General features: G+C 36.7%; 1 protein-coding gene across 4 annotated transcripts in view; it reads right to left on the bottom strand.

Annotated features, from left to right (window-relative positions):
• Window positions 1-12,425, bottom strand: part of LOC129536215 (cyclic AMP-dependent transcription factor ATF-7) — a 96,306-nt gene that overhangs the window by 78,357 nt on the left and 5,524 nt on the right. For 3 of the 4 annotated variants that reach the window (XM_055394974.2, XM_055394975.2, XM_055394976.2), the window contains exon 2: window positions 423-491. The exons of the other annotated variant lie outside the window; for it this stretch is intronic. In XM_055394974.2, coding sequence (XP_055250949.1) covers window positions 423-470 — 48 coding nt within the window. In that variant the 5' untranslated portion in view covers window positions 471-491. The remainder of the gene's footprint in view (window positions 1-422; window positions 492-12,425) is intronic. 4 annotated transcript variants of the gene reach the window in all.

Raw genomic sequence — 12,425 nt, 5'->3', positions numbered from 1 at the left:
AAATCCAAAACAGGCTCTGCCAAATAGAGGTTCACGATGAATGGGTGCATTTTCAGCTACTTATCCAAATATGTTGAACGGACTTTTATATTCATGAAGGCTGAAGAGAAGATATTTCTAAACTTGCTTTGTATTTATAGAAACAGCTTTAGAAAGGGTGCAAGAGCAACATGTATTCCTAAACACAGTGTGCTGGGAAACACGCACCAGTAGAATAACAATATGAAAGAGAGCAAGGCAGCTTTCATTACAGTAGAGTGCCTACACTTCCTCATAACTTGGATTTACACACTGCAAATCCTCTGATCTGATTACCTCCAGTGATCACGTAAAACACCGGCTTTAAACTCTTTGCTTTAGTGATAAAACAGCCACTTTGATTCACAACGAGACATTCACAATAAAGTATATTGTAAACGTACCTGTCCACAGCCCGGGGCATTGCACACAAACGGTCTGTCGTCTCCCATATTTCATAGAGCAGAGCGGAGCTGAGGAGGGGGAGGTAGGGGGAAAAGTTATGTTAAATACGCTGGAGTTTAAAAAAAAAAGTGCTTCAAAAATATCAAGCCCAGAAACAGGTGTTCCAAGAATGCTGTCTATCAAAGCTGTAAACACAGGCTACTTTGGGGAGACCCATTAGACAGGTGGCATATGATCTACTGTGCCTCAATTGAAACTTTTAATTAGAAAAATGTAGACCTGAAGAGTCAAGGAATTTCAAACCTTTTGCTAGATTTTCCCTCTTTCTGCTATAGTATATAACACACTTCTCCAGTCTGCTGAATTACAACCAGTGTAGTTCCCTACGTCAATAAATCTACTGAACGCTTGATGCGGAAGCCATATTTCTGAACTAGAGAAGACCAAAATTTGTCATTTAATTAATTAAGGGATTATAGGAGGGGTGCTCCATTTTACAGGGCCATAATCTGGCTCCCTGGTGTATAAACTATGAGACTGTTGGCAAGGGCCGTTTATCCCAGATTATTGCCAAAGAAAACAAAGCACCCATCCTATTGGGCTACATGGGAAATGATTTTCATTAATAAAAAAATAAAAATAAAACCTTTCTCTCCCTACGGGGAGCCTCCTTCTCCCCCCACCAATCATCTGTGGCAAATGGAGAAATATCGGTGCCCTTCCCCCCTGATTCTATTTATGGCTAGGTTTTTAAAAGCAGCAATAAAACAAATGTCGACTCTTTGGGGGTTTACTGGGTGAATATGTTCCGGCTGTTTGTGCTGCTCTCGGCCAGAGTTCTTGGGCTGCTCTGCTGCAGCCAACAGATGTGAGCTGCTGCAGGGGATAAAAGAAATGGCACTAAAAGGCATCACCATCCATCCTCTCTGTTTCTCTGAAGAATTAACAGGGTTTATACTGTTGCTGTTTTAATTATTGAAGCTAAATTCTTGAAATGTTGATCAAAATTCTTTGTCAAAGAACAATAATTCCAAATGAATGTGTTGGGGAAAATTTCTCACACCCTAACTAGGAATAAAAATAGAGGTGGAGATGGATAGATTAGAAATGTAAATCATAGTAAAAATATTCCTAAAAGATATATTGTATTTTGAAGGAGCAAAAGAGAAAAAAGGAGGGTCACAAAAATAGTCTTTTAAAAATAAAACCCCTAAAGGACATTTTCAAACATCCTTCTACGAGAGAGAAAGCTGTATGAAAGAACAGGAGCCAGGGAAGCTGAAAAAGGAAGAACTATAATCTGAATATGCCTAGAAATGATTTCAGAACTGTAGCCAAATTCTGAATTTTTATCTTGAAGATAAACCAAAATGTCAGGTTAACCTCAGTCAGGTCTACATCAAAATAAAATATTAAAGTGCTAGACGGAATCTGACAATCAGAAACTTAAAAACAGGCTTAAAACTCAGATGGGAGTGGAAACATCTCTCCTACTCTGTTAAGACTCACTCTGGGGTGGGAAGCCCGTATTTCTGGTAGTCTGATCAGTAATTCCACAACTAATCGGTGTTTAAAATTGTGGGGTGCCCCATAAAATAGAAAGGGCTTCTTAGTAATCCTTCGGTGTGATAGGAACAGGGTCTAACTATGAAGGAAACTGATGCTGCAGCCCTGCTGAAATGGAAAAGAGCCTGTATGTACATAGGTGTACACAGATTTATATCACATTTAGCCAGGATAAATTGCTTCAATAAATTCTGTTCCTGGGAGAGTCCAGTTCAAGCTGATGACTGGGTACTGAGAAAATGAGAGTTTTATTCTTCACATAGCCCCAGGACAAGGAGGTTTTCTGGTTTGTTTGTTTATTTTAAATACATTATGATTTTTTAGCACTTTCTACAACTACATCATAGTGCAAAAAATAAATACAAATATCAAAATATAACAGTAAATAAATGCAAAGACCAATGCCACTATGGCTTAAAACTCAGAACTGATCTCCGGAAAAATTCCTAACAACTGCTGTGCTAGAGATAATTCTACTTCCAAGTCCCAGAACCTGCTTTCCTAATATAATCACTAAATGAGAATTTTATTCCAACAAGATCCTCTAACATATTTTTAACCAGGAAGCAAACTACAAGGTCTAGAATAGATACAACATAAAGAACTAGGCAGGATTCCTAATTTTTTACCTCAGTTGTGTTTTTGGAGGCTAAGTTTTCTCAGTTTTCTACCGATTTAGAGGGAAAAAAGGGTCTTGGCTGAGGAATGGGACAGTACTGGAATGGTTTTCCTCAAACACAGAATTCAAAATTTTTGATTTTGCAGTCACATCACAATATATGGTTTTCAAATTTTATTTCATTGCACCTTTACTAAGAAATAGAGATGAAAAACGATGCTTTTCTAAAAGTGGGGAAAAGGGAAAAATAAGTTTTGGGGAAAAGTATTAAAATGTAACAGAAGCAAGCATTCTCACGCCTCTTAAATACTCAAATTTGACAGTCACTAACTAGGATTTCCTGCTTCCTTCCCACTTTGCTGGCTTTTGTTTTGCCATTTTCACCAAAGGGAGACCACAATGGGAGGAAGAAGGCCCTCTCTCTCAAATACCTACAATTCTCCTTCTTCTTCTTTTTTGGCTGCAACACAACACATGTGGGATATTAGTTCCCTGACCAAGGATTGAACCAACGCCACCTGCACTGGAAGCACGGAGTCTAACCACTGGATTGCCAGGGAAATCCCCCTACAATTCACTCATTCATCCCCTCAGTCTCTTGCCTTCTTTCATTTCCATCATTCTTGCTTTTAGCTTTAAAGCGATGTCTCTTAAAAATGAAATATTTAACTACAATAATGATCTGTCTCCCCACTTAGAAAAGAATTTCCAGTTAGCATCCTTTAAAAAATTTCTCTTTCATTCCCAATCTGCTGTATCAACTGCTGCACATAAAGAATGCCATTGCTTATTCCTCTTTGATACTTAAATCTCTAATTATGAAAGGTCAAACTGATGCCTTCTCAAAACACAAACAGCAACACATTTCCATAGTACAAAGACTGAGACAAAAGGTGAAATCTTGAATGATGATGCTGTCATTCACTAGAATTTAACTCACAGCCCATCTGTAACTGAACTGCTTGACAAGTAGATCACATGTCCAGGCATGGCACTCAAGTATGTGGTCTGTTTCTCAATCTATTCTTCAGGATGAAACTCAAGCATTTTACAGAACTAAGCAATAAATAACAGACAGAGGATACACATATTTAGAAACATTTCCAAGGAAAAGTGAAATGCTCTCAATGGAGATCTCAAAACAGGAAAACAAAGATGCAAAAAAGAGCTGTCCTAGGGGCCAAGAAAAAGGCTCACACACTTAGATTCACCAGAATGGACAAATGATAAAAACTGGTATTCACTTATAAGAGAGAAAGTTATTTGAATGCTGACAGAGAAAAAAGTGAAGAAAATCCTAGGTTTAGAGAACGATTTTTAATGGCTGGGGTCATTTAATAGAATCTTTCTTATGTAATTTTGTCAGAGCCAGAAATATATCCTAAAATGTATATATATAAGTATACATACGTATATCTATTCTTTTTTTAAATAGAATGAGGATGGAGTCTGAAGTCTACAAAGTCAGTTCTCTGGAACTGGTTGTAATATGATCATTTCTTTAGTAACCAACTGATGTTGATAAGATGACCCAACTTTAGGTAAGGAATAAAAGCCATGGTAAGGAATAAAAGCCATGTACAAACACACCCAAGGGCCTGTTTTAGGTTCCTAATAACAAAAAGCAGATATTGCTAAGTACAAAAAAATGAGAAGGGCATATACACCATAAACATCAAAGATTCATAAAAATCTAGAAGGGGTTCAGACTATCATGCATTCATTAAAAAACATTAAAAACTACTAAGTGCCAGGCAAAGTAGACATAAAAATAAAGACAATAGTCCTTTGCAAAAAAAAAAAAACTTTCATCTGTGTGAAAAAAACCCAGAACTAGACATTAGTTAGGGCTTCCCTCGTAGCTCAGTAGGTAAGATTCTGCTTGCAATGCAAGAGATCCGGGTTCGGTCCTTGGGTCGGGAAGATCCTCTGGAGAAGGAAATGACAACCCACTCCAGTATTCTTGCCTGGAAAATCCCATGGACAGAGAAGCCTGGCAGGCTACGGTCCATGGGGTCGCAAGAGTCAGACACGACTTAGTGACTAAACCACCAAACAGTAGTTAAAGCAGTAAAAAACAGATTTTATTTAGGAGTATTGCAACAGAAGCCAAGAGACTTCAGTACATAACCAGGCTCAGTTTTGAATATACCATCAGTGAGTGGGAATTTATAGCCAAGGTATAGGGTGGGGGTCAGTGATTAGAAAATTACCAAGAGGAAACACAAGAATAGGAAAAACAAGAGATCTTTTCAAGAAAATTAGAGATACCAAGGGAACATTTCATGCAAAGATGGGCTCAATAAAGGACAGAAATGGTATGGACCTAACAGAAGCAGAATATATTAAGAAGAGGTGGCAAGAATACACAGACGAACTGTACAAAAAGATCTTCACTACGAAGATAATCACGATGGCGTGATCACTCACCTGGAACCAGACATCCTGGAATGTGAAGTCAAGTGGGCCTTAGAGAGCATCACTACGAACAAAACTAGTAGAAGTGATGGAATTCCAATTGAGCTATTTCAAATCCTGAAAGATGATGCTGTGAAAGTGCTGCACTCAATATGCCAGCAAATTTGGAAAACTCAGCAGTGGCCACAGGACTGGAAAAGGTCAGTCTTCATTCCAATCCCAAAGAAAGGCAATGCCAAAGAATGCTCTAACTACTGCACAACTGCACTCATCTCACACGCTAGTAAAGTCATGCTCAAAATTCTCCAAGCCAGGCTTCAGCAGTATGTGAACCGTGAACTTCCAGATGTTCAAGCAGGTTTTAGAAAAGGCAGAGGCATCAGAGATCAAATTGCCAACATCCGCTGGATCATGGAGAAAGCAAGAGAGTTCCAGAAAAACATCTATTTCTGCTTCATTGACTATGCCAAAGCCTTTGACTGTGTGGATCACAATAAACTGTAGAACATTCTAAAAGAGATGGGAATCCCAGACCACCTGACCTGCCTCTTGAGAAACCTGTATGCAGGTCAGGAAGCAACAGTTAGAACTGGACATGGAACAACAGACTGGTTCCAAATAGGAAAAGGAGTACGTCAAGGCTGTATATTGTCACCCTGCTTATTTAACTTATATGCAGAGTACATCATGAGGAATGCTGGGCTGGAAGAAGCACAGACTGGAATCAAGATTGCCGGGAGAAATATCAATAACCTCAGATATGCAGATGACACCACCCTTATGGCAGAAAGTGAAGAGGAACTCAAAGGCCTCTTGATGAAAGTGAAAGAGGAGAGTGAAAAGTTTGGCTTGAAGCTCAACATTCAGAAAACGAAGATCATGGCATCTGGTCCCATCACTTCATGGGAAATAGATGGGGAAACAGTGGAAACAGTGTCAGACTTTATTTTGGGGGGCTCCAAAATCACTGCAGATGCTGATTGCAGCCAGGAAATTAAAAGATGCTTACTCCTTGGAAGGAAAGTTATGACCAACCTAGACAGCATATTAAAAAGCAGAGACATTATTTTGCCAACAAAGGTCCATCTAGTCAAGGCTATGGTTTTTCCCGTGGTCATGTATGGATGTGAGAGTTGGACTGTGAAGAAAGCTGATCGCCGAAGACTTGATGCTTTTGAACTGTGGTGCTGGAGAAGACTCTTGAGAGTCCCTTGGACTGCAAGGAGATCCAACCAGTCCATTCTAAAGGAGATCAATCCTGGGTGTTCATTGGAAGGACTGATGCTAAAGCCGAAATTCCAATACTTTGGCCACCTCATGCGACAAGTTGACTCACTGGAAAAGAGTCTGATGCTGGGAGGGATTGGGGGTGGGAGGAGACAGGGACGACAGAGAATGAGATGGCTGGATGGCATTACCGACTCGATGGACATGAGTCTGAGTGAACTCCGGGAGTTGGTGATGAACAGGGAGGCCTGGCGTGCTGTGATTCATGGGGTCGCAAAGAGTCGGACACGACTGAGCGACTGAACTGAAATGAACTGATAGGGTGGGGGTCAGTGACTAGAAAATTACCAAGAGGAAATACAAGGGATAAGGAAGAGTCTGGTTAAACTAACCTAACAAGATTCTTCCTGAAGACAGGCCAGGGTGATGAGACATCACCTGAGGGATGGTAAAGGATGAAGAACCTAATCAGATATGAGCGTGAACAGATTTTGAGGGGGAGGGGGTTCTTGGTAAACTGACTTAGCAAGGTTCTTGCTAAAATTCAATTTTACAAGGGAGATGGGCCTAAAAGAAGGTTCAGGAGCCTGACTAAAGTTTGGCCAGGCAAAGAATCCTATTATCTAGCACAAAACATGCCAAGTTAAGATAAGAATGATGGCTTAATTTACAAGTTCAATTAGTCATAGGTTGATAGTGTACATATTAGACCTCTTATTATTTCTCCTATTCCTTAAGATCATTTATCAAATTATTTTGCTAGCAATTCCAGACTATACATGAGCACAAAAAAGATGGTTAGGTCTTGGTAAAATATTTGACAAAGAGATGTATGAAACTAATAACTAAGATTCATCTTTGGGATCAAAAAGTAAATTTAATCATTAAATTTACTTTTAAAATTAAAAAATTCATTAAATCACTGAACACCTTTATTCAATGCCTAACACACACTCTAGGCTCCAAAATTCAGCAATGAGTCAGACAAGATATCTGCCCTCAAGTGCTTACTTAAGAGTCTACAAAGATGAAACAAACACAAGTTAAAAATAATTTCACATTAATAGCAGACCATTGCTATAAAAGAAATACAATGGTAATGTGTTAGTAACAGGGAGTGGACTACTTTAGTTTCATGAATAAAAAGGAAATGTCTGGGTTACCTGTGAACAAAAGGGCAATGGGGTAGAATATAGAGATCCAGTTTAAAACTTCTGGAAGCCCTTCCTTTCTTAACACAGTTGATGTTCAATAAATGTTTATTAATTTAATCTGAAGTCAATATTCAAGTACACTTTGCTGAAATTTTACACTTATCTTTCCAAGTTTTGCAGAAAGCTGCTGGGTTCACAAGACAACTGCGATGTCGATTATTTATGCTGTTAAATCAATATTCATTTAAGACATTATTTTAAATACATATTTACAATTACCTTATGCCTAAGGAACTTTATGTGACTACACCCAATCAATTCTATGTTCTTATCATACAAATAACATAGAAGTTCTACAGTTTTTGGTTAGCCTGTTAAAGATGGGGAGAAGAGAGGTATTCATTAAGTTAATTGACCCTTGAAAACAAAACCTAGACCACAGATTTTAAGATACATTTTCAAGTATAAAAGAATGCTTGCTAATCAAGGATGCAGCAGAGAGGGAACCTTAATATGAGACTTTGGGGAGTACATTATTTGGACAATCTTTCTGGAAAGCAATCTGGCAATGTTTATATTAAGTGTCTTAAAATGTTTTATATCCTTTGAACAAATAATTCTTCTTTTGGGACTTTTTTCTGAAGCTAAAGCCAGAAACATGGATAATCTATATATGAAAATGTTCACTACAGTCATATTTATAACAAAAAAGGAAAAGGAATTAAATAAAATGTTTACAAAGGATGGAAAAATATAAATTAAAACAGTCTTACAATATATATAAGTTGTTAATAATAACATTTCTCAAAGCTATTTAACAACATGGGAAAATGCTACACATTAAGAAGGATACAAACTTGCACATGCACCATAATTCCAAATCTATAAAAGAGCAAACAAAATAATAAGCACAGAACAAGATGAGGGAAATAACATCAAATGTTAACAATGGTTATCTCTGGATAGTAGTAGTCCAGATGATTGTATTTTCTTCTTTCCACTTGCAGTGTTTCCCAAGTCTCTACAATGATCATAGATTGCTTCTAATAAATCAAATAATAATGTAATTTAATAAAAAAAAATACTGATTTGCATGACTAAAATATGTCTGAGTTTTTTTAAAAAAAAGGCTTGTATCTGCTAGACTATTCTAAATCACTAACAGTATAGTATTTAAAAATCATACAAATTTGTTCACTCTACACTACAAAGCAACAGAACCATAGAATCAACTGATAAGTTCGAAATGGACTACCAAAAAAGCTTTCTAAAAATATAAACTAACAGCATCATATATCAATAGAAATAGACGGAAACTCAAATTGATACACAGAGTAAATCAAGCATTTCAAGATAATTCCTTCTTTGTTACCCTCAAGGATCCATTTTCAGAAACCCACGAACACTGCCTAACAATAAAAAGTAGTACTTATATTAAAACACCTAGAAATTGCCCAACCATTCATCACAAAGGGAACAGAGCTGAAATCAAGGTACCTAATGTCTTTCAGTGAGCTACAAACAAGCTAAAACATTTAGACACCCAAACAGAGCTCGACAGGCCCTATGCCCCTATGATACCGAAAAGAAAAAAATTATACACAGTTCCCTTCTAAGAACATAACTCTGGCTACCGAGTTTCAGATCCTACGATAAATGAGCTGCTGCTAAGCAAAGAGCACAAACAATGAAGGGCTCCACCACAGTAGTCTCAACATTTTACTCTCCACACAGGAGGATACTGTGCTGCTGTGACTCGAATTACACCTAGAACACTGACTTAAGGAAAAGATGCCAATAAACATATGAGACTATAATGAAGGCATGTTAACCCCAGACACCATAGAAGACTCAAGTTTAACTAGACAGTAGATTATCTAGGAAGTGAAATTACTGTTCATAAAATCTGGGTTCATTTTCCACTGTATTATTTAGCATAACAACAGTTTAACACATTATTTCATTAGCAGGTAAACCAAATGCCCCAAAAGGATTACATAAAAAGCATGTATACGTCTATAAACTTAATTAGCCTTTTATAAGGCACTTCGCTAACTAACAAATTGGGAATCTGAGGTAGTTAAAAAAAAAAAATAGGAGGGGGAACTTATGTAAACCTGGGGCGAATTCATGTCAATGTATGGCAAAACCAACCAATATAATATTGTAAAATAATTTGCCTCCAATAAAAAAAGAAATTAATAAAAAAAAAAAGAAAAGACTAAGAAGAAAGCTGGAAAAAAAAAATAGGCAAAAGACGAGTCAAGTAGTTGAAGTTGGACTAAATCCTAGCAACCTGTTCTCACACATCCCAAAGAAGATAGAAAAATGGACATCATATCTTTTTGCAATACCTGAAAGTTGTATGGTAACTTGCATATAGTATGACTACTTTCAATTGAATAGCGCATTTCCAAGTTTACGCACAACAAGTGTTTCTTATATAAATGAATGTCTAGAAACATGAATTTGAGGGACTACAGTTTCTTGGAGCATTATTTTTGTCTAAGAAAATTAAATAATGTTTATGGCTTTAACATTAAGTATGTTTTATCATAATAATTTTTAAATTCATAAACCAGTTACAGTATACATCAAGGATTGGCAAACTCCAGTCCATAGGCCAAACCCAGCCTGCCACTTGGTCTTTTTTGGTCCACAAGCTGTGAATGCTTTTTACACTTTTAAGTGGCTGAAAAAAAACAAAGGAAGAAAATTTTGTGACGTGAAAATTTTATGAAATTCAAATTTTAGTGTCCATAAACAGTTTCATGAGAACACAGCCATGCTTATTCTCTGCATGTTGTCTCTGGCTGGCTACTTTTGTGCTGCAATGGCAGAGTTGAAGTTATAACAGAGACCTCATGACTTCAAAGCCTAACCAACAGGCCTTAGTTTGCAAACTTCTGGTATTATGATAACTATTATTAATTAAAATACAAGGTTAAGATATCCCAAATATGACAAATGTCAGAGTGCTTGATAATAAGGACTTATGACTATTCAAGTACTCATTTTTTAATTTGACTTCTTAAAATTTAGAAAATAGATTTCCTTAAAATATGATTACGCTATCTCCATACTTCTCAATCTTTAGCATATTCATGTAGGCACAGTGTAAAAATACATATCCCCGGGCCTCCTGGATTCTCTTGGCTTTGGTGCGCAAAAATCAACACTTTAAAAAACACCCTGGGTAATTCAGATGCACGTGGTCAGTAACCCACCCTTTGAGAAGCATTAAGATGGTTGGGTATTCCTCCAACATGATAAACAGCTGTATTTTTCAAGTGTGGTTCTCATAGAGGGCTCCAGGGATCCTTACAGATCCTTGAAACCCTTTCAGAGGGTTCATGGGTATTCAGAACTACATGGGCAAAAGACCTGTTTAAGGTTCAACACAAGTCTGGGTATTAAAAGTTCACAGATGTGGTATCAGATTCTACACCACAGCCTACTTTTAAGGAGCTATCACTTTTCAGATTCTGATGTAGCATAAAAGAAAGATTATCAACAATTATCTGAAAAGAATCTTTTCTTTCCTATTACATATCTGTGTAAGCACAGGTTTTCTTCAGATACTTCAACCGAACAACATATTGTTAACAGATTGAATGCAGAAGCAGATACAAGAATACAGATGTTTTCTATCAGCCAGACATTTGATGTTCTTCTCCCCAACTTTTTAAAACTATAGATACTGTTATTTTAAAATAAGTATATAAAATATTTTAAAATTTTCTCCATTTTAATTTCTAATATGGTAAATACAAGTAGATACAATTACGATAAGCAAAAGCTCTCTGGAGTCCTCAATAATTTTTAAGAGCATAGAGGGGTGGGTACTAAGATCAAAAGCAGTTTGAGACCCACAGTTTGAGAAATAAACAGTAGAGTGCCCCGAATTGATCAAAGAGAAGGTTAAAATTAATTTCTAGATTTCAGGCTCAGACATGCAGTGACAGGTTTCAAAGAAAGGAGCCAGTTTAAATAGACCAAATAGTTTTGCAGCAAATGACTGAAAACAGATGGGAGTGAGAATTAGGCTGAATCATAAGTTAGGCAACACATGGTCAAAGCTTAGAAGCTATATGGAAGCAGCTTCATACAGGCAATTAGTAGACTAGAACTTTTTAAAAGCCTCTGCAGGCTTTGGAGAATTCAAGGAACTATTCTGAGCTATTCTCAGGAAGGTTAATAAAGCAAAAACAAAGAAGAAACAACTTGCTAAAGTGATAGCAGGAAGCGGAGTTAGAAACAACTAAAGAACATTATACCTATCTATGCTTGGCCTCAATAAGATTTTAGAAGTAAAAAAATTCCTGGAAACTAGTAGACTGTCAAAAATCTGGTGCTGTGTTTTGTTTTTTTCCTACTCATTTTCAGATAAAGTGTGTTCCCTGAAACAACAAAGCAATAGTAATCAAAGGGCCAACACTGATCTTTAAGGATAAATTTTAAATCTTCATGGACTTAAATAGGCTGCAAACAACAAAGCTGATAGACTTTAATATTAAACCCCAGTATGAGTTTGGTCCCAGATAGGAAATAGCTATAATATCCCACAATGATAATCATGGAGACCCTCAAAAGTTCTCAAGAAAAACATTTATTTTCTAATACTGTCCACATACTGGCAACACAGTGACCTATCTTGGGTATTGCAATGTTCAATGACTTTCAAAAGTCCCTAACATAGATATGTAAAATCTTAGCAAACTACTGCTTGACCAAAACTTGAAAAAAATTAAATCATGCCATGAAAGACATATTAGTACCAGAAATACCAGAAAAATCATGTTAAATCCTGGTTTTATTTAAGTTTGATAAAGCTTAAATAAACATTACTGGCAAGAAACTTGGTGACAACACAAATCATTTATAGCAAACGTGTTATATTCAATAAATCATCCTGTTTTTATAATAAAGACAGGCATATTCCTATTTCAAAAAGAATGGTTATACTCTATTTTTTAATCTGAAAAAAAGTAACATTTCTCCTACATGGTAAATTTTAA

Source organism: Moschus berezovskii, chromosome 6, assembly GCF_049115385.1.
Source record: "Moschus berezovskii isolate FMDL1 chromosome 6, NW_MosBer_1.0, whole genome shotgun sequence".
NCBI classification, from domain to species: Eukaryota; Metazoa; Chordata; class Mammalia; order Artiodactyla; family Moschidae; genus Moschus; species Moschus berezovskii.
The sequence above is the reverse complement of the archived record's forward strand: the minus strand, read 5'-3'. Positions and strand labels throughout refer to the sequence as shown.